This window comes from Eurosta solidaginis, chromosome 1 (genome assembly GCF_040869045.1).
Source record: "Eurosta solidaginis isolate ZX-2024a chromosome 1, ASM4086904v1, whole genome shotgun sequence".
In the NCBI taxonomy this organism is placed as follows: Eukaryota; Metazoa; Arthropoda; class Insecta; order Diptera; family Tephritidae; genus Eurosta; species Eurosta solidaginis.
In genome coordinates this window covers 245,124,109-245,148,285 of record NC_090319.1, presented here as the reverse complement: position 1 = coordinate 245,148,285, position 24,177 = coordinate 245,124,109, and the positions used below count along the sequence as shown (strand labels likewise).

The 24,177-nt window shown below is 36.8% G+C and overlaps 1 protein-coding gene across 1 annotated transcript in view; it reads right to left on the bottom strand.

Annotated features, from left to right (window-relative positions):
- Nucleotides 1-1,099: 1,099 nt before the first annotated feature.
- Dfd (Deformed) overlaps nucleotides 1,100-24,177 on the bottom strand; it is a 139,096-nt gene continuing 116,018 nt past the window's right edge. Inside the window, exons 4-5 of the mRNA XM_067760266.1 lie at nucleotides 6,034-6,404; nucleotides 1,100-1,554 (exon numbers count right to left, since the gene is read on the bottom strand). Of these exons, the coding sequence (XP_067616367.1) occupies nucleotides 1,156-1,554; nucleotides 6,034-6,404 (770 nt within the window). The 3' untranslated portion in view covers nucleotides 1,100-1,155. The remainder of the gene's footprint in view (nucleotides 1,555-6,033; nucleotides 6,405-24,177) is intronic.

Sequence of the window (24,177 nt, the reverse complement as noted above, 5' to 3'; positions counted from 1 at the left end):
TTACATGAATTTGGAAAGTAGGTTTTGTAGTTACCTCAAGCCAGTAAAAAACAACTCTGCTCTATTTGCAAGTTTATGACAGCGTCAGGTATATTATTTAGAATTTAAGTAATTTTTCTGGAGCGAAAACCTTAGGACTGGTCCGTTACACAAAATGACTCTTACGTTACATTTCCAATTTGAAAATGAAATTAATTTCTGGAATAAGATAAATTGTTTTATTGTTAATAATTCAAAAAATACCGGTTCGATGGTATTTTAGAGAGAGTGACCATAAATACTTGAAAAATAATAAGACTTTATTTTTCGTAAATGCGCTATGTTTTTAGTTAAAATACTTTTTTGAATTTTTGACTGTTACGATAAAGCTAAATATGCGCTAGATTTATTTTTTCCTTAAAATGCTGACAATCTGCTATTTCTTAAAAAAAATTCCTATACACACTTTGCACATTCCTCATTTTATTAGAATTTGCGAAATAGACGCAATTAAATAGCAATAGTGCAATACATTGGATTTTTTAGTGAAGCATTTTTATTTATTTCGATGCACATAAAAGTCACAGTAAAACCTACCTCAGTTCTTCAGGAATACAAGAGATCTCATGTAGATAGTTGTGTCGCCTTTGGAAATAAAACAAAAAATGAAAAAATCGTAATTATACAGTTTCATAAGATTACCGATCTTTTGATACGAGTCAATTTCTTCGCCTTATAATTTGGTAAAACCACTACTTCCGTAAAAGGGCCCCAAGAAAGCTGCATAACTTAAAGTTCTTTATTCGATTGTTTGATTTTTCTTTATTGATACCGAAATGGGTAGAGTGAAACGTGTCGCAAAGCCAAAGGCACCTCACTTTACCATACGTGAAAATGGACAGATATTTCAATTTTTGGTACCGATTATTATATATGGAAACCTATGGATATCTATCACCTTTGTCTAGCTCCTATATAAGCAAAGCCAAGCTAATTATTTGGAAATTAATTACACAAAACTTATATAAGTTTAAATTTCTAAAAATTTGTTCAGGTTAAAATTATTTGAAGCAATAGTTAACTAAACTTATACACTTAAATCTAGAAGCCATCGATAAAACGCATATTTTTCCTATACAAACTCCAAAAATAAAGCTTATCCCAATCCTTCGTTATCTATAGTGTGGTAAGATCATAGTCTTGTTTTATATGCTGCAGGCTCGTCATGATTTCCTGTTGTTCTTGGTGCTGATGTTGCGGAATCGGTACATGTGTATGGTGCGGGGCGGTATGATGACTCGGATGTATTGGATTATTGCTTGTATTAGGTGTCGCTTGTAAATTCCCGGCAACATTAGTACCTCCATTCGTATGACTATTCGGTAGTTGTTGTTGTTGCTGTTGAGTTCTTGAGTAATTCCCATTTCCATTACTATTACTGCTATTACATGGATGCTGGTGAAGTGTTGGACCACCAAGCAAATTTCCCGCATCGCTGGTACCGGACATATACGATGGATTCGGTAGAGAAGAGCTAACGTCACCAACACTTTCTAAACTGTCTGTTCTGATGCACTGCATGTAGACAACAATAAAAATATTTAATATGTTAATAACGTCTCAGTTTAAAAGTATGAGTATTGAAAGTATGCATTTTTTGTTTACATTAGATGATACATATTCAAATTTGGCTAAGTCGCAGAGCGCAATCCGACCCCTCTGAATGGACTGGAGCATTTTCGATCTACACTTAGATTAGGACTTAGCCAACATAAAAAATATAGAAGATTAAATACTATTTCTGATGAATCACACGTTTGAAAAATTGTAATAAGGACACTTAAGTTATTTACATATGTACTTATCGACTTATACATGACATATAAGAAGCTTTTAACATATCGCTCATTTACTTCAATAGTGTCATAACTCAAAAAACACAATTTTCCAGGAAAGCCATTCAAATATTTTAACTGCCATATGTTGCGCAAATAAAGGCATATTTTGATTTTTATAGCATGTGGTAAATTTTTAACGGATCACAAAGATTTTCTTATAAAACATAGATCATGATACTGGGTACGTTTATAAGTTATTAACTCAAAAGTCATGTTTTTTGAGTTATGACACTATTGAAGTAAATGAGCGATATGTAAATATTAATTTAAAAGGCCTATACAATTGACAGCTATCATATAACGATTACTTTACTCTGTTATCCGTATGCGAATGTTGCCAAGTATCTCACATAACTATGCAATAGGTACCTACTCACACCACTAACGAAGCCAACAGAGATAACGATAGATACCAAAATCAGAACTTTTTTGAATTTGTACTGATTTTAGTATTCTTCAAAATTATTTCCAAAACAAATTTTTTCATAGGGAAGAAAGTGCAAACCACCTTAAGAACAAAAAAAATAAAAACTTGCACTGCTTATACTAAAATTTAATGTGATATAGAACTGCATAGATACTAGAAAAGTCTCTGAGAAATGCATTTAATATTTTTTAACACTATGTGGCATATGAGTAACATAAAATACACCTTCAATTGCGTTTCAGATATTTTAACGGTCCGTAAAATTATTCTCTGACCTTTCTAACGATATTCGCTATCATTCTATAACGAATCGAGAAATATAACGATTTCGATTTCCAATAACAAATTTTTATATTCCTTAATCTTTGATCAAGAAACGAAGCCAAATAAATGCAAAATATTTTAGTTTCATTTAATCTCAATAAAATTATCACCTCGATAGCGAAATCCAGATAAAGTTGTTGAATAGCACAGACGTTATCGAAAGGTCGTTGTTAAAATTTCGGCATGTCGCATCGTTAAAAATTTGTGAATTCGCCTACTGGAGATGTTGAAATGGCCGGTCAGTAAAGACCTCACGTAGATTAAATATCTAATGTCTCCTTAGTGTCTGGTATGGAGAACTAAGCAGTATACCTGCTTTGGATTTAGTTCCTCTATCAAGGTATTTAGCTGCTTACGTATGGAAACAATTTGCTTTCTGCCTGATTGCGTAATGAAACAAGCACACTAAGCGATTTTGAAGAACAGATTTTGGTTTAAAACTATTCCATTTAGCGTATATTGTTATGAAGTACAACAAAATGTTCTATACTCGTACTTTGGGCTTAAGTCTGGTCAAGGCCTGGGCGGATCCAGAGAGGCATTTTGTGGGGGAAAAATCCGGTTTTTTCGGTAGCCACTAGCGCCTATAGATTTTTTTTCGATATCCTATTTAAATCAACCGAAAATCGGCAGTCTCAACTTATTTTAGCATTGCTCATCTATTCATCGTTCTTTCCGTCAACCTATTTGTCCTAGGGGCTATCATCACACGTTTTTTTGCAATAACTTTCATTTAAAGAAATGTATTGTAATGAATTCAACACACTTCTTCTTCTGACTAGTACTCCTGTTACAAAATAAATACTATTTCAAGATTAAACATAATTCTGTGATAATTAATACTCAACGGGATGTTTCCGTCATTTATAAAGCTATAATACCTAAAATTGAATATGGTCAACTTCGTAAGGTGGACTTAAAACCGTATTTAACTATCTTGAAAAACAAAAGCAAATCGAGCAAAGAGTCAGCATATATGCTTTAGCAACCACGCTACTGTTGGCAGCCATAATTTCGAAATAGTAAAAGACTTCGTTTATTTGAAAACCAGCATCAACACTAGCAACAACATCAGCTCTGAAATCCAGCGAAGAATCACTCTTGCCAATAAATGCTACTTTGAAAGTAAAGCCCTCCCTCGGCAAACGAAAATCATACTCTACAAGTCACTTATCGTACCCATACTGCTATATGGTGCAGAAGCATGAACCATGATAACATCAGAGGAAGCGGTTGTGGGAGTGTTCGAGAGAAAAGTTCTTCGAAAGATTTATGGACCTCTACGCGTTGGCGATGGCGAGTACCGAAGAAGATCTAACGATGAGCTGTACGAGCTCTACGCAGACATCAACATAGTCTAGAGAATTAAAATGCAGCGGCTGCGCTGTCTAAGCCATGTTATGCGAATTAAAGGTGACGCTCCGGCCAAGAAAGTGTTTCTATCGGACCCGCCTATGGAATCAGAGGTAGAGGGCGGCCCCCAATCCGCTGGAAGGACCACGTTGAAAACGATTTAGACTCCCTTGGTGTGACCAATTGCGCCGGTTGGCAGAGAGAAGGAGCAACTGGCGCGCCTCCTTGGACGGCCGTAACCGTTTAAACGGTTATGCGCCAATTAAGTAAGTAAGGAAGTAAGAAAAAAAAAAGCGCGTGGCAATACCTACTAAGGCCGCTCAAATCTTATGAAAATCTTTGCATCAACTTCAAAAACCGTTGAAGATGTTGTGATATTATTTGTAAGCATGTTTCCTTTTCAGAATAGAATTACCCTAGATAAGAATCACAATATTAGTTGATTACAACACCTTAGTTCTGTATAAAAATGAAAATACATATATAAAATGCACATACAAATTCGAGATCTATAACACATACGCTTTTTCCGATGTATTTTGCGATGAAAAAATGTACATATTGTGTTCATAAGAGTACGTTTACACAGCAATTTCAGATATTACTTAATGGAGTGAGGACAATCTATCATCTATCTATCATATCTAGCTCAAGCTTTAAAGGTCCATAAAGCTACATCACTACCCTAACGAAAAATACGGGGCAAAGTAAGAGGAATTTTAAGATGTTACCAAAAATTCGGCGAAAGACGTAAGGTTTCAAGCCCGCGTCAAATTTCTGTCGGAACGAAAGGTGCGACCAATATTCAGGCAGTGCTCAGATTCTAGAGGGGAGTTGTCTCGTCTTAAACGGAGGCAGTTTTGAAGCACCCAGCGAAGGTGATAATATTTTACCCGTGGTTGGTAAAGGACAAAGCAACTTAAAAAATTTCGAAACAAGCTTTCTCAATTAGAAAATTTTTCTAAGCGGGTTCGCTGCTCGGCAGTGATTTCGAGTGTATATCTGCCATGAAGTGAGTGAAAATTCATCGGCCAAAAAATGTTGCTCGGAGTCGTCGTAAAATATTTTGCACCAGTCTCTCCAGTTTGTAGGAAAAATTAAAAGGAGCAAATTGGAAGAGAAGCTCGGCCTAAATTTTCTTCGGAGGTATTTATTTTATTAGAAAAATGGATGCAGTGTTTATCTAAAGCAATGCAGTGTTTATCTAAAGCAATGTTTATATATGGAAATTTACTCCGGTTTACCTATATTCACATACATATTCCAGGCTTAGTTTATTTTCATTAATGAACATTCTGTACTTTTTGAGATAATTAATTTTAGGGAATAAAAAATTTTTGCTAAGGAATTATTAAGAATTATTTGATTTTTAATTTTATTTCCGTTTTTTCTAAACCAATTTTTTTAAACTTTTTTTTCTGATACTTATTTTAAATTCTTCCTCCTTTGTACGTTGAAGTGTGAAATATTCGATATATTTTGGCATTGAATATTAATAAGAATAGCAATTCGAAAATCGGCAAAAATTACCGCGTTTCCATGGAATGCTCATACTTGGACCTTGTAATTGTACTTCTAAGCAAAATAGGCTTAAGCACAAGCAATCGTGGCTACCAATGTGCCAAATATGAAAGAAACACTCAAAAAAAACTTCCTCAAAAGAAAAAGTATTGGAGGATCAAACAGGCAAAAACATTTTTTCCTCAATTTATTATTCAAATTGTTTAATAATGAAAATTTTCATGCGTATATGATAGGATAGACCATTCTTTTCAAAATTGAATTGGTCCTAACCTTTCAAAGTAGGCAATGGAATTTGGTTTTCATAGACGCTGAAATGTTAAAAACCCGCTGGTTGCTATTCTAAGTTTACTTAAAAAAAATAAAAACTATGGGTTATAATCTGGAAGGCCCATCAAAAGTAGGACTTGATTATGTACTGATGTTTATAGGGCCAATTTTCGTAAGTCAAGTTGGCTTAGTTTGATCGTGTTTGTGATTTATATGACACTATTAAGGTAAATGAGCGATAGGTATACATGCCATACTTACTTCATTCATTACCGCCAGTTGTTGAGCTGTTTGTTGCAGTTGTTGTTGCTGCTGTGCCTGTTTCTTTGCACTTACTCTTTTAGGTTTTTTCTGTGCTACCGGTGTTGGATTTCCATTTGCATCAACAGTTTTTTTCCTCACATTTTTCGTGTTTGGCAATTTGTTATCCTTTTTCCATTTCATGCGCCGATTCTGGAACCATATTTTTATTTGCCTTTCAGACAAAACTAACGTATGCGCGATTTCGATGCGTCTGCGACGTGTGAGATAACGATTGTAATGGAACTCTTTTTCCAATTCAAGTATTTGATGGCGTGTGTAGGCGGTGCGTTGGCGTTTCGGTTCCATACCAGGCTGATATGAGCCATTAGCTATAAAATAAAAATATTAATTAAATATGAATGTAGGTGGTTGTACTTATTAAATGCATATTGGTGAATATTGTGCAGGAATTGCAGATATTAAAGTGGGTAGGTTAGGTTAGGTTGAACTGGCCGGTCCATGGGGACCTCACGCATACTGAATGAGTCCGTAGTGTTACCAGAAGTTTGTTTTAATGGCCAAACTGAAAAACCCTATCAAAAACCAAGACCTATGTATTAGAGTCGGCAGCTTGCAATTACTTTTTTGCATTGTGATTGAAAGAACAGTTTTTACTTTTATAAATTTTGACAGTTGTACAAATAGCCCAAAGGATTGTGCTAAGCCAAATGATGTTAAATAATTAATGCGTCAATTTCAAGCTCGCTGTGTTTTCTAGCTAACCATAAGTTGAAGCCATCAAATTAAAATGACAGCTAATCGTTTTCAATTCCCTTGTTATTTCGAATTGCGTGGCGGTGCCAAATGTTTACGCAGTCAATCAAATTACTTGATAACTCCTTGACTTTGGTGTAAATTTTAATTTAACTGTGCAACTTAACTGTCACAATCGTAGCTATACAAACATAAAAACATATTTACCAAAGGAAAGGTGTGGCAACAGATGCGTCCGTCGCAGACACCATCACTCTTTGAAAACACGAAAAGACAAACACAAGCGAAATTTTACGCGATAGTGCAATTAATCAACATCAAACATATAACAAGAAGGAAAATGGGCTGTTAGCTAAGTGCATAAAAAGAGTTTTTCTCAAGGATAATTTCAAATAATTAAGTACTGCCGACGAAATGGAGAAACAACCCTTTAGTTCATTACAACGTCGAAAAGAAAGCTGAGTCAATTTTAAATAGCTTTGTAACACCTGCTGCCCTTGAATAAACATTTCATAAAAAACATAAGTATTTTTATACTTTCCGCAAGATATAATGCATTCACACATTTACCTATTCACGTACACATTTACCTATGCTTTCAGATAGTCGTTTTTTTATCGTTTCGCGAAACGAGAAGCAGACTTTATTTGAAAACGATGTCAGAGACCAAACGATTTAGAAGGAACGGCGACGAAGTAGCGACATATCAACTTTAGGAATCAGATATTAAATAATTAAGTTTAAGCAATTTCGGCTAAACAGTGTTGGATCCCCTGTGAGAGGGGGGAGGACTTCCATTCTCTTCCAATTTACGTCAAGCTCTTTTTAATTTTTCCTACAAATAGGTCGGACTGGTCCTACATGTTTTACACCGACTCCGAACGACATTTGCAAGGCAGATGAATTTCCACTGAGAAATTTTCCATGGCAGAAATACACTCGAAATCACTGCCGAGGGGCGACTCAGCTTAGAAAAGGTTTTTTCATTGAGAAAACTTGTTTATACATTTTTTAAGTTGCTTTGCCCGAGGCTTGAACCAAGGATTTATGCAAGAGGTGGAGCACGCTAAGATATATAGTATAGGGGAAATCGAAATTTGAAAAGTGAATTACGCGTGCCCCGTTAAAAGAATTTATTTTTAAACACAATTTTTTTTGAGTAAGGGTATTTAAATTTTGTTTGTTATTTGAAGAAACCTTGATAGACCTACTACCAAATGTATTTATTTTTGGTTTTTTTATACTAAGTTGAGCAGAGCTCACAGAGTATATTAACTTTGATTGGATAGCGGTTGGTTGTACAGGTATAAAGGAATCGAGATAGATATAGACTTCCATATATCAAAATCATCAGTATCGAAAAACAATTTGATTGAACCATGTCCGTCCGCCCGTACGTCCGTCCGTTAACACGATAACTTGAGTAAAGTTTGAGGTATCTTGACGAAATTTGGTATGTAGATTCCTGGGCACTCATCTCAGATCGCTATTTTAAATGAACGATATCGGAATAAAACCACGCCCACTTTTTCGATATCGAAAATTTCGAAAAATCGAAAAAGTGCGATAATTCATTACCAAAGTCGGATAAAGCGATGAAACTTGGTAGGTGGGTTGAACTTTGATGCAGAATAGAAAATAAGTAAAATATTGGACAATGGGCGTGGCACCGCCCATTTTTAAAAGAAGGTAATTTAGAAGTTTTGCAACCTGTAATTTGGCAGTCGTTGAAGATATCATGATGAAATTTGGCAGGAACGTTACTCCTGTTACTGTATATATGATCAACAAAAATTAGCAAAATCGGAGAACGACCACGCCCACTTAAAAAAAAAAAATTTTTAAGTGAAATTTTAACAAATAATTTTATATCTTTACAGTATATAAGTAAATTATGTCAAAATTCAACTCCAGTAATGATATGATACAACAAAATAGAAAAAGAAAAGAAAATTTCAAAATGGGCGTGGCTCCGCCCTTTTCATTTGATTTGTCTAGGATACTTTTAATGCCATAAGTCGAACAAAAATTTACCAATCATTGTAAAATTTGGTAGGTGCTTAGATTCTAAGATGATAACTGTTTTCTGTGAAAATGGATGAAATAGGTTGAAGCCATGCCCAGTTTTTATACACAGTCGACCGTCTGTCCTTCCGCTCTGCCGTTAACACGATAACTTGAGCAAAAATCGATATATCTTTACCAAACTCAGTTCACGTAATTATCTGAACTCACATTGTATTGGTATAAAAAATGGCCGAAATCCGACTATGACCACGCCCACTTTTCGGATATCGAAAATTACGAAAAATGAAAAAATGCCATAATTCTATACCAAATACGAAAAAAGGGATGAAACATGGTAATTGGATTGGTTTATTGACGCAAAATATAATTTTAGAAAAAAACTTTGTAAAATTTGTGTGATACCTATCATATTAAGTAGAAGAAAATGAAAAAGTTCTGCAGGGCGAAATCAAAAGCCCTTGGAGTCATGACAGGAATACTGCTCGTAGTATTACATATATAAATAAATTAGCGGTACCCGACAGATGATGTTCTGGGTCACCCTGGTCCACATTTTGGTCGATATCGCGAAAACGCCTTCACATATACATCTGCCACCACTCCCTTTTAAAATTCTCATTAATACCTTTAATTTGTTACCCATATTGTACAAACACATTATAGCGTCACCCCTGATCCACCTTTATGGCGATATCTCGAAAAGGCGTCCACCTATAGAACTACGGCCCTCTCCCTTTTAAAATACTCATTATCACCATTCGTTTGATACCCATATTGTACAAACGCATTCCAGAGTAAACCCTGGTCCACCTTTATAACGATATCCCGAAAAGGCGTCCACCTATAGAACTAAGGCCCACTTCCTTCTAAAATACTCATTAACACCTTTCATTTGATGCCCATATCGTACAAACAAATTCTAGAGTCACCCCTGGTGCACATTTATGGCGATATCTTGAAAAGGCCCACCTATAGAACTAAGGCCCACTCCCTTTTAAAAGACTCGTTAACACCTTTCATTTGAAACCCATATCGTACAAACAAATTCTAGAGTGACCCCTGGTCCACCTTTATGGCGTTATCTCGAAAAGGCGTCCACCCATAGAACTAAGGCCCACGCCCTTTTAAAATACCTATTAACACCTTTCATTTGATACCAATTTCGTACAAACAAATTCTAGAGTCACCCCTGGTCCACCTTTATGGCGATATCCCTAAATGGCGTCCACCTATAGAACTATGGCCCACTCCCTCTTAAAATACTCTTTAATACCTTCCATTTGATACACATGTCATACAAACAAATTCTAGAGTCACCCCTGGTCCAGCTTTATGGCGATATCTCGAACAGGCGTCCACCTATAGAACTAAGGCCCACGCCCTTTTAAAAATCTCATTAACACCTTTCATTTGATACCCATATCGTACAAACAAATTCTAGAGTCACCTCTGGTCCACCTTTATGGCGATACTCGAAAAGGCGTCCACCTATAGAACTAAGGCCCACGCTCTTTTAAAATACTCATTAACACCTTTCATTTGATACCCATATCGTACAAACAAATTCTAGAGTTAGCTCTGATCCACCTTTGTGGCGATATCCCTAAATGGTGTCCCCCTATAGAACTATGGCCCACTCCCTCTTAAAATACTCTTTAATACCTTCCATTTGATACACATGTCATACAAACACATTCCAGGGTTACCCTATGTTCATTTTCCTACATGGTGTTTTTCCCTTATTTTGTCTCCATAGCTCTCAACTGAGTATGTAATGTTCGGTTACACCCGAAAAAATGTACGATTTGTCCCGTACCAACCGTAGAATGCTCCAGTAGCAATTATTGTAAAGAGCAGGTTCAACATTATCAACATCGCTGGGTGCTTTCACGCTGCCACCGTTTAAAAGACGTGGACCACTTCCCTTTAGAAATTGAGCACTCCCTTAACATTAGGTACCAGATCGCCCTTTTCGTTCTGGTAGAAATTTGACCTGGATGTGAAATATAATTAATAGTAATATTTTAAATTTTTCCTAAGCTCTGTGCCAAGTTTTTCGATCGGGTGACAGGCATGTAGCTTTATGGATCTTAAATATTTATGCTTTGACCTGGATATAAAAATATTTCGGGAAATAAAGGAGTTAATCGTTCTCACTCCATTAAGTAATATCTGAAATTACTGTGTAAACGTACTTTTATGAACACAATATGTACATTTTTTCACCGCAAAATACATCGCAAAAAGCATATATGTTACAGATCTCGAATTTGTTTATGTGTTCTATATGTATATTTTTCATTTTTATATAGAAAGAGGGCGTGGTATCAACAGATTTTGTGATTCTTGTTTATTTAATTCTATTTTGAAAAGAAAAGATGGTTATTAATAATATCACAACATCTTCAGCAGTTTTTGCAGTCGATGCAAAGATTTTCCAAAGAAGAACGAAGTAGTGGGTTTAATTTCATTACTATAAACTTTTGCACTGGCGGCCGCCGTGGTTTGATGGTAGCGTGCTCCGCCTACCACACCGATGATCCTGGGCTCACGCCCCGGAAAAAGCAACATCAAAAACTTTAGAAACAAGTTTTTTCAATTAGAAGAAACTATTTCTAAGCGGGGTCGCCCCTCGGCAGTATTTGGCAAGCACTCCGAGTGTATTTCTCCCATGAAAAGCTCTCAATGAAAACTCATCTGCCTTGCAGATGCCGAACAAGTAGGTCCCATCTCGCCAATTTGTAGGAAAAAAATAGGAGCACGACGCATATTGGAAGAGAAACTCGGCCTTAGATCTCTTCGGAGGTTATCGCACCTTACATTTATTTTTTATTTATTTATAAACTTTTGTAGATGACAGTTATTGCAAAAAACGTGTGATGATGATCCCATGGCTAACGAATAGACCGATGAATGGATGAACAATGCTAACATAATTTTTTTTTCGGTTGAGACTACCGATTTTTCCGGTTGACTTTATTAGAATACAAAACAAATCGCCAGGCGGTACCACCGATTAAGTCGATAGTAGCTACCAAAAAATCTTATTTTTTTCGAGAAGTCGGTTTTTTGTATTTGAGCTACGTGAGATGGACATTTTTAATATACGTTGAATGTATATAAGGTGGCAAATTGCCAAAATGTAGTAAAAAATCATAAAGTTTTTGTTTTCACAGCTATAAACTACAAACGGATGGATCGATTTTGATATTTCTTCGTTCTGGAACAAAAAAAAAAAATACTTGATTCCTTTCCAATATGAGCAAACTTGTTTAAACAAAAGTGAAATTGTATGTATGTAATTAGAGAGACTGGCTCAAATTGCTCTATACAATGGTTTTTGTTATTGATAATTAGAGAGAAATTGCAAAGTCCACAAACGGCGATTCTTACTAGGACATGTTTCTGAATTTCATTCCTTCATCAGCTAGCTTCTCGGGAGCTGAGTATTGAACTCGAATCTCCAACGTTCATACCAGTGTAAAGGCAGATGCCTTTAACCTCAGTCATATGAATGCCCCGCTGTTCGCCTTGCAATTGGTCTCTAGTGTTGCCTCTGTTGTAATTCATTTTATTCACCATGTTTAGGTAGATATATGTAGATAGATGGTGTTTAAGCGCGGCTAAAATCCAGCACCATTAGGATAAACAGAATATAAAATTACATATATATACTTACACATGGTGAATAAAATTAATTACAACGAAGGCAACACTTAGAGACCAATTGCAAGGCGAACAGCGGCGCATTCATATGGCTGAGGTTAAAGGCATCTGCCTTTACACTGGTATGAACGTTGGAGATTCGAGTTCAATAATCAGCTCCCGAGAAGATAGCTGATGAAGAAGTGAAATTCATAACCATGTCCTAGTAAGAATCGCCGTTTGTGAACTTTGCAATTTCTCTCTAATTATCAATAACAAAAACCATTGTATAAAGCAATTTGAGCCAGTCTCCGCTAATTATATACATATGATTACATTGATAAGGTAAGAGTGGATACTATAAAAATCCAAACTAATGTTACTAAACTTTTAAGCACGCCTAAAAATTCAACACCAATGGGTTATACAGAATATAGAATTATACCTACCTACACATGATGAATAAAATGAATTACAACAGAGGCAACACTAGAGACCAATTGCAAGGGGAACAGCGGGGCATTCATATGACTGAGTGGTTAAAGGCATCTGCCTTTACAATGGTATGAATGTTGGAGATTCGAGTTCAATACTCAGCTCCCGAGAAGCTAGCTGATGAAGAAATGAAATTCAGAAACATGTCCTAGTAACAATCGCCGTTTGCGAACTTTGCAATTTCTCTCTAATTATCAATAACAAATAAATAATAGTTAAAAAAAAACTAAAAAAACACGCTTTTATAGCTAACCGAACTAAAAAATAGAAAATAATTTTCAATTAAAAAGAGTTTATATAACAGTAGTAGAAGGCCAAACAATCATTTATAGTTAATCACCTCAAAATAAAATTATAATAAAATTTAGGTTATTAACAGAATAATTTAATTCACAGTAAAAAGCGTGGGGTGCATTTGACTATATTTCATATCTTTCCTCTCAGATAGTTCCCAATAGAATGATTATAATATTCAATATCAAGCACCCCACGCTTTTTACTGTGAATTAAATTATTCTGTTAATAACTTAAATTTTATTATAATTTTATTTTGAGGTGATTAACAGTAAATGATTGTTTGACTTTCTACTACTGTTATATAAACTCTTTTTAATTGAAAATTATTTTCTATTTTTTAGTTCGGTTAGCTATCAAAGCGTGTTTTTTTAGTTTTTTTAAACTATTATTTATTTTAATTTGTTTAGTTCAAGTAATTTTAAAAGTTTTAGTCGAGAGTGATGAAACCTAGAAACGCCAGCGGTTCATGGATGAATCCAACCCCACGGCACCGAAAAGGGCTAAGACGCAGGGGGGCTGGACGCGGTCTTTCGTCGAAATTGCCAAGGGTTGGCAGATCATTGGCATTATAGACGAGAGCAGCGAAGATGGCAAGATCCCGAAACAACAGTGGAAGTGGATCGAGGCCGCGCTCGCTACGGTGGCCGTTAAGATTAAGAAAGACAACCCTGGTCCACCGCCATCTTACACCGATGCAGGGTGGTTCCAGGGCAATGTCAAGCTAATTGCCTGTGACGACGCCAGGTCGGTAAACCTCTATAGGGCCGCCCTCACGCTGATAGGGGTGGTATATCCGGGCGCGCGCCTCAAGGTAGTGGAGGCGCGTGATATCCCCTCACGAGCAAGGGCTAGAGCTTGGGTTCCAGTGACGCCAACGGACCCAGCAGACATCCTGGAGCTGCTCCAGGAGTACAACCCGCCACAGGTTTGGAAGTCAACCCGGATAAAACCGAGCTTGTCCTCTTCACGTGGAGGTACACAGTACCAAATCTTACACCGCCAAGAATTGGGGGTACGTTCTTAGCGTTTAGCGATGAAGTCAAGTATTTGGGAGTCATTCTGGATAGGAAGCTATTATGGAGTGACCATATAGTGGAGCGATCCAAGAAGGCAGCAGCAGAGCTGTTCACCTGCAAGAGGGCAATTGGCACCTCCTGGGGATTCTCCCCTAAGGTGACCTACTGGATTTACACAGCCATTGTGCGCCCGAGTCTTCTTTATGGTGCCTTGGTCTGGTGGCCTGCATTAGCTAAAAGTACCTACCTTAAAATGCTTCAAAAGGTGCAACGGAGTTCGGAGCTCTGCATTAGCGGGGCTTTCGGCTCCACTCCAGATTAGATAGATACAGGCGAAGCTAATAAAAACGTATTAAAAAGGGCTCCAGTATGCTCTTTCGTAGATGTGCCATGCATCCCCTTCTATCATTAATAAAGGAATGCGTTCTTCGCATTATGTGCAAGGTTTCAAAGCTGTGGTCATTTGGGGTGGTCATAAGTTCAATTGACCTTATGTCCATTAACCTTATGTCACCCCACCATAACATTATTGCATTGTCATTGAGCCTTGATACGTGTGCAAAGTTTCAATCAAACTTATGGCCATTCAAAGTGGTAATAAGGCCAACTGACCTTATGACCGATGACCTTATGTCACCACACCATCACATTAATGCATTGTCATCGAGCCCTGATACGTGTGCAAAGCTTCAATCAAACTTATGGCCATTCAAAGTGGTAATAACGCCAATTGATCTTATGTCACCACACCATCACATTAATGCATTGCCATCACGCCTTGATACGTGTGCAAAGTTTCAATCAAACTTATGGCCATTCAAAGTGGTAATAAGGCAAATTGACCTTATGTCACCGCACCATCACATTAATGCATTGTCATCGAGCCTTGATACGTGTGCAAAGTTTCAATCAAACTTATGGCCATTCAAAGTGATAATAAGTCCAATTGACCTTATGGCCGTTGACCTTATGTCACCACACCATCACATTAATGCACTGTCATCGAGCCTTGATACGTGTGCAAAGTTCCAATCAAACTTATGGCCATTCAAAGTAGTAATAAGGCCAATTGACCGCACCGTCACATTAACGCATTTTCATCGAGCCTTGATACGTGTGCAAAGTTCCAATCAAACTTATGGCCATTCAAAGTGATAATAAGGCCAATTGACCTTATGGCCGTTGACCTTATGTCACCACACCATCACATTAATGCATTGTCATCGAGCCTTGATACGTGTTCAAAGTTTCAATCAAACTTATGGCCATTCAAAGTGGTAATAAGGCCAATTGACCTTATGGCCGTTGACCTTATGTCACCGCACCATCACATTAATGCATTGTCATCGAGCCTTGATACGTGTGCAAAGTTGCAATCAAACTTATGGCCATTCACAGTGATAATAAGGCCAATTGACCTTATGGCCGTGGACCTTATGTCACCACACCTCCACATTAATGCATTGTCATTGGTCCTTGATACGTATGCAAAGTTTCAAATTAATCAGACTTCTAGAAACCGGTGAAAATCAAGCTCAAAGACGTTACATACAGGCCAAGCTAATAAAAGCGTGTTAAAAACAAAAGGAAAATTTGTTTCAGTAAAATGCAGTGCGTATGTTTATTCACTGTGATCTGTACGAGCAAATTTGCTTTGAGTGGAGCATTCATTTCACATTATGCGTCACATACATGCGTGTTGAATTATTATTATATATAATATTTAACTTCGGGAGTACATTTACAGGTTTGTATGGATGCACGTATGTATTTCCATTTCATAACATGTATGTATGTAGATACATATTTATGCGCGTTGCCAAGTTAACGCAAAATACCTAAATGATTAAGAATGCATACATCTCTTGAAAAATACTCTTTCGTTAAAAATTCTAAACATTTCGTTAGAATTCTTAAACCTAAGTTCTATTTTTTGGTATGTTTGTATATATATGCTAATGTTTGTGCCCTAAGGTGATTTAATCTATCTATTTCAATACACGTAAAGAAGGATGTATGTTTGTACGCAGCTTATGGACTCCGAAACCACTCCCCCCATTTTATTGAAATTTGCAGTCGCTTCATGGCTAAGAGTGTTCCCGTGAAGTTGCTTCCCGTAAGGTGGACCAGGAACGGATCCCCAGCAGGTTAGAGGGCTTAAAATATACCCGCGGCAGGTATGGCTGTCGTAAGGGGCCACTAATTACCAAACTGATTCAAGAGGTTTTGTGGCGCAACCCTTTCAAGGGGTTGTCAGCGCAATTTATAGCTTCTTCCACGCAATTGTCAGGCTCATCTACCCGTGGCGAATTCTGTTTATCAGCCGAGGCTTTGGCGCCCCAAAGTTCCTCAAGGATCTAGGGGTGGGAGAGCGGGATGGCCTAGAAGGTCTGATCAAACAGTTCCCTTGATGTCTAGGTTCACGCCTAAATGTTACCGGAACGTACTATTTATATCCAGCAAAGATCCATCAACATCGATAACACTCCCTACAACCTTCGGAGGAAGGAGAAAGATGTTGCTAAAGAGAGTTACACGAAGATAGAGAGATAGGGCTAGATGTAGTGGAAATAAGTAAGAGAAAAGGTGGAAAAGGAGAAAGAGACGCTTTCGAGGGGTTGTATAACACAACCCTTTCAAGGAGATGATAGCGCCGTTTATAGCTTCTCAAACCCAATTGTCAACCTCACCTATCCGGGTCGAACCCCGTTTCTTTAGCAGCCGAAATTCTGGCGACCCCTCAGGGAACTAGGGGTGAGGCGGGATGGCATAGAAGGTTCAATGTGGTCTGAATAAATAGTTCGCAAAATGATCAGGCTTATACCTTAATGGAGGTTGTTACCCGAACGTAATGGATCTATATCCGGCAAAGGACCATGAATATCGATAACACTCCCCAAAGCCTGAGTGTCTTTATCGCTACAAAAACAACAACCCACCCCATTGGCCGTAAAATTAAATTTCACTTACTTTCTTATAAGTCTAACGGTTTATGTGACCTTATTGTTAATACTGAAGAACAAATTTTCAGACTATTGATTTTGACTTAAATCATCGATACTGCTTAAAATATGAAACTATCGACAGTTGATCGATTATTTTTCCAGCTCTACTTCATCAAGTAGAATACGCGCATGCATGCATATTTAAAAAGGTAGAAATCCTGCAAGTAGGTTATTAAAATATCGTAACTAAAAACATAAAAAGCCAATTAGGGCAGCGTGCGGCTAAATGTTTAAGGGTGCCGATGATAATGTAGCTGGTGATATGAGCCAATTTTCAGTTTCATTCAACAACAATTTCAAGAATTCAAAATTGTACGTCTTCACCGATTATACGACGTTTCTCGTGGTCGGCATATTTACTTTTTTACTTATCTTTATAATTTTTTCATGATTGATCGCACAATTATGACTTAACGCTTTTGAAACTCACTACTGCCAACGAACAAAAGCGTGCCGGTTCACTTCGTTGTTATTTTGCGTTTTTGTATATTTTATTTTCTTCTCGGTATCGTTTGCTCATTGTTGAGAGTATAACAATCGGCTTATTAGACCGGCCAGGCTTAATTTCGTTTATCTTTTTAATCCGAACCCGATCAATTGACTCACCTTACTACAGACAATTTGGTTAGAATAGAATTGAACACAATTGGCAATGAATATGTGTAAACAGCTTCGAAGAGATACAGACAACAGACAACATGCCATCTGCAATTGACACCGACCACCGGCCAACAATCGCATGTTACAAAACAACTTCCGGGCTTTTATTGTAATGAACGAAAACCTTCAATTATACTTTCGTTCACACCTATGAACGTTTCAAAATTACTTATATACATACATATAATATGTAGTTATAAATATCTACATACGTAAGCGACGAGTTATATTTGAATACATATTTCAATAAACATGATTAATTAACATGACAACGAATTGTAGCGTAATTTAGTGAATGCTTTTTTCTTTAAGTTACTTTTTTCCATTTTAATATTTTGTGTTGTAGTTATTACTTGCTTATGTTTGTTGTGGACCACCAATCATCAAGTGTGAAACCTCTTTGGTTGCGAGGGCTCGCATTAGTAGCAATATAACTTTCATCGAAAGTATTGAATCAATATTATTGATACCGGTACCTATCCATAAAAAATGCTAAATCAAATTATGGATTCTGGTACTCATACTCAGTAAAAAGTATCGAGTATGCTTCGTAACTTTTACTTTAGTTTAAATGAGGTCGAACATTTTTGTTCATTAATTTTATAAGAAATAAGTAAGGAAGTTTAAGTTCGGGTGTAACCGAACATTACATACTCAGTTGAGAGCTATGGTGACAACATAAGGGAGAATAACCATGTAGGAAAATGAACCGAGGGTAACCCTGGAATTTGTTTGTATGACATGTGTATCAAATGAAAGGTATTAAAGAGTATTTTATGAGGGGGAGTGGGCCATAGTTCTATAGGTGGACGCCATTTAGGGATATCGCCATAAAGGTGGACCAGGGCTGACTCTAGATTTTGTTTGTACGATATGGGTATCAAATGAAAGGTGTTAATGAGTATTTTAAAAGGGCGTGGGCTTAGTTCTATAGGTGGACGCCTTTTCGAGATATCACCATAAAGATGGACCAGGGGTGACCCTAGAATTTGTTCGTACGATATGGATATCAAATAAAAGGGGTTAATGAGTATTTTAAAAGGGAGTGGGCCTTAGTTCTAAATGTGGACGCCTTTTCGAGATATCGCCATAAAGATGGACCAGGGGTGACTCTAGAATGCGTTTGTACAATATGGGTATCAAACGAAAGGTGTTAATAAGTATTTTAAAAGTGCGTGTGGCTTAGTTCTATAGGTGGACGCCTTTTCGAGATATCGCCATAAAGATGGACCAGGGGTGACTCTAGAATATGTTTGTACGATATGGGTATCAAATGAAAGGTGTTAATGAGTATTTTAAAAGGGCGTGTGGCTTAGTTCTATAGGTGGACGCCTTTTCGAGATATCACCATAAAGGTGGACCAGGGGTGACTCTAGAATATGTTTGTACGATATGGGTATCAAATGAAAGGTGTTAATGAGTATTTTAAAAGGGAGTGTGGCTTAGTTCTATAGGTGGACGCCTTTTCGAGATATCACCATAAAGGTGGACCAGGGGTGACTCTAGAATGTGTTTGTGCGATATGGGTATTAAATCAAAGGTATTAATGAGGGTTTTAATAGGGAGTGATGGTAGTTGTATATGTGAAGGTGTTTTCCAGATATCGACCAAAATGTCATCATCTGTCGGATACCGCTAATTTATTTATATATGTAATACCACGAACAGTATTCCTGCCAAGATTTCAAGGGTTTTTTATTTCGCCCTGCAAATCTTTTTCATTTTCTTCTACTTAATATGGTAGGTGTCACACCCATTTTACAAAGTTTTTCTCTAAAGTTATATTTTACGTCAATAAACCAATCCAATTACAATGTTTCATCCCTTTTTTCGTATTTGGTATAGAATTATGGCATTTTTTTCATTTTTCGTAATTTTCGATATCGAAAAAGTGGGGGTGGTCATAGTCGGATTTCGGCAATTTTTTATACCAATACAAGACGAGTTCAGATAAGTATGTGAACTGAGTTTAGTAAAGATATATCGATTTTTGCTCAAGTTATCGTGTTAATGGCCGAGCGGAAGGGCAGACGGTCGACTGTGTATAAAAACTGGGCGTGGCTTCAACCGATTTCGCCGTTTTTCACATAAATAAGTTACCGTCCTAGAGTCTAAGCCCTTACCAAATTTCACAAGGATTGGTAAATTTTTGTTCGACTTATGGCATTAAAAGTATCCTATACAAATTAAATTAAAAAGGGCGGAGCCACGCCCATTTTGAAATTTTCTTTTATTTTTGTATTTTGTTGCACCATATCATTACTGGAGTTAAATCCTGACATAATTTACTTACATACTGTAAAGATATTAAATTTTTTGTTAAAATTTTTTTTAGAAGTGGGCGTGTTCGTTCTCTGATTTTGCTAATTTTTATTAAGCATACATATAGTAATAGGAGTAACGTTCCTGCCAAATTTCATCATGATATCTCCAACGACTGCGAAATTACAGCTTGCAAAACTTTTAAATTACCTTCTTTTAAAAGGAGGCCGTGTGCCACGCCCAATGTCCAAAATTTTACTAATTTTCTATTCTGCGTCAAAGTTCAACTCACCTACCAGGTTTCATCGATATCGAAAAAGTGGGCATGGTTATAGTCCGATATCGTTCATTTTTAATAGCGATCTGAGATGAGTGCTCAGGAACCTACATACCAAATTTCATCAAGATACCTCAAAATTTACTCAAGTTATCGTGTTAACGGACGTACGGATGGACATGGCTCATTCAAATTTTTTTTTCGATCCTGATAAATTTGATATATGGAAGTCTATATATATCACGATTCCTTTATACCTGTACAACCAACCGTTATCCAATCAAAGTTAATATACTCTGTGAGCTCTGCTCAACTGAGTATAAAAATACCAATTTTGTGCTTGTTTTTTGGCCTATTGGTTTGTGAAATCGTGTGTTCCAGCCGAGGTCAAGGCCTTTACAATAATTCTTTGTCATTATTGTTCTTATTATATATTTTTTCTTAATTGAAATTTTTTTTAATAAGACTAAAAGACAGAAATGGCACGGGATGGTCTAGAAGGTTCAATGTGGTCATATTAAATCGTTACCGAGATGGTCGGGCTAACCCTTATTGATGCTTGTTACTGGATCTATATCCGGCAAAGGACCAACAACAAATGATAACGCTCACAAAACTTTCAGGTAGTTCCTTTATAGCTACAACAACAACAATAAAGATCTGTCAGATCACTGTAGTGGTTTTTCCAGGCATAAGTAGTAGCCGTGGACCAAAGCAACCGCAGCCGCTTCAACTTTTATGTTGACAGCCAAGCAGCAATTTAGGCATTAATCTCGCATATCACAACATTTAAATGTGGGTTAGAGTGTGTATAATGGTAATTCACTGCACTAGGCACTTTCGAAATTAGAAGAGGGCACAGGTATATTTAATGCACGAGACACTATATTATCTAGTAATCCCTAGAACGAATCGGTATATAAAGAAACATATTGAATTCTCGAGTATTAAAAAATGGAAATGAAAATGCGTATAAACTAGTAAAAAGGCGCATACTTTGAAGCTTGGACCACAGATCTCCCAATCAAATTGGGTGAGATGAAAAGAAGGAAAGCGTTGCACATGATTAAGCAGGTAGGAAAGACGTGGAACCCAGCTCAAAGCTACAAAGACCTTAGACTAAAAAAGTATCTCTTTTCTTATAACGACGGAACTATAAGTTCAAAATCAGTACTCTGACGCGACACCGCCTTCTGCTCTTGAATTACGCCTCGTTAGTATGGGCAGATATAGGAAATGCGTTTTGCAGGAGAAAACGGTCGAGCCCGTTTTGTTTCTGATTTTCTGCGCCAGACTCAGACTTCAGGTACCGGTTCTAGAAGCAGTAAATAGCATAGGTCGTAGAAAGCTTCTGGTATTAGCCAATACGACAAAATTATTTTTAAAACAAAGGCCCTAGTTTTTGATATGGTTTTTTAGTGTGGTCATAGAGAAAATTTCTGGTAACACGGTGGGCACATTCAATTTCTGTGAAAAAGGAACAGGTGTGACTGCGAAATAGCCAGGCTATGTAAGTGGATGACTTCACTTCGCAATTTCAGGCAAACTGTAAAAACCTTTTCAAAAGATTCGGTACCATATTTTTAACGAGAAACTGGGTTTTAACCTTACTTGTACATTTTACAGAGAAGTGATGTGGTTAAGCTCATTTCAGCTTGTCGTGGGTGAAGCAAGCTACATTGAAAACACGTAATCTATATGTATTGTATATATAAATGAATTTGTGTGCGTTAGTACGTTCAAAGCCGAAAACAGCTATGCCGATTTTAATAATTTTTCTCTGTTATTTTCGATCTGATTCAGGGATCATTTACGGCAAACATTTTTTTTTAAATCTGAATTGAAAAATATTTTAGCTAATACTCAAAAACGGTTTTTTTTCATTTATTCAATCGGGCTAAGTCTTCATTTATAGCAAAATAAAATTTTAAAATCCTCAATTTATAAATATTTTAGTTAACAGAACTAATTTGGCTGTCTTTATACTCAGTGTGCTTTGCACACAGAGTATATTAACTTTGATTGGATAACGGTTGGTTGTAGAAGTATAAAGGAATCGAGATAGATATAGACTTCCATACATATATCAAAATCATCAGTATCGAAAAAAAATTTGATTGAGCCATGTCCGTCTGTCCGTCCGTCCGTCTGTTCGTTAACACGATAACTTGAGTATATATGGAGATATCTTCACTAAATTTGGTACACGAGCCTATCTAAACCCAGAATAGATTGGTATTGAAAATGAGCGAAATCTGATGATAATCACGCCCACTTTTTATATATATAACATTTTGGAAAACACAAAAAACCTGATTATTTAGTAAATAATACACCTAGAATGTTGAAATTTGACGAGTGGACTGGAATTGAGACTCTTGATAAAAATTTAAAAAAAAATTTTTTTAATGGGCGTGGCACCGCCCACTTGTGATAAAATCAATTTTACAAATATTATTAATCATAAATTAAAAACCATTAAACCTATCATAACAAAATTCGGCAGGGAGGTTGCTTTTACTATAAGGAATGCTTTGAAGAAAAATTAACGAAATCGGTTAAGGACCACGCCCACGTTTATATAAAAGATTTTTAAAAGGGTCGTGGACGAATAAAATAAGCTATATCTTTGCAAAAAAGAGCTTTATATCAATGGTATTTCATTTCTCAAGGGGATTTATTACAGTAAATAGAGAAAACTTCAAATTTAAAAAATGGGCGTGGCACCGCCCCTTTTATGACTAAGCAATTTTCTATGTTTCGGGAGCCATAACTCGAAGAAAAATTTACATATCGTAACAAAATTGGGTACACATATTTTCCTAATAGGAGAAAATATTTCTAGTAAAATGGACGGGAACCGTTAAAGACCACGGCAACTTAGATATAAAACAAGTTTAAAAGGGTCGTAGACTAGAATAATAAGCTATAACTTAGCAAAAAATAGTTTTGAATCAATGATATTTCACTTATCAAGTTTTACTGTAAGAGGAAATGGGGAGACATTTTTCTTTTAAACGGGCGGGTCCACGTGTTATGTTGAAAAGTAATTTATCTGAAATGAAATGTACAATTGAAGCTCACGCTGAGTATATAATGTTCGGTTACACCCGAACTTAGACACCTTAGACACTAGGCTAAAATGTGTGTTAGCTTTTCGCCGGTGTTTGAAGAGATGCGTCGGTCGATTTTGGTCAAACTTTCACATAAGTTGCGTATACCTGACGCGGTGGTTATTACATAGGTTTGGTTGCGATGGACGAACAAATGCTAGGGTCTTGAGACCAAAACGTGAACCTGGGTAATCCTGGGATGTGTTGGTACAATGTGGGAATCAAATGGAGGCTGTTTATAAGTACTCTGATACTGGGTATTTTCCGCACCCCTGATTGACTAGGGTCTCGAGATATAGGCCAAAACGTGTTCCCGGGTACCCCTAGAATGTGTTTATAGAATATGGATAACAAATGAAAGCTGTTGATGAGTGCATTAGTAGAGGGTAATTTTCATACCCCTGGGTGACTAGGGTCTCGAGATATAGGCCAAAACGTGGGCCCGTGAACGCCTAGACAGTGTTTATACAATATAGATATCAAATGAAAGCTGTTGATGAGAGATTTAGTACAGGGTGGTTTTCATACCTATTGGTGACCAGGGTCTCGAGATATAGGCCAAAACGTGGATCAGGGTAACACTAGGATGT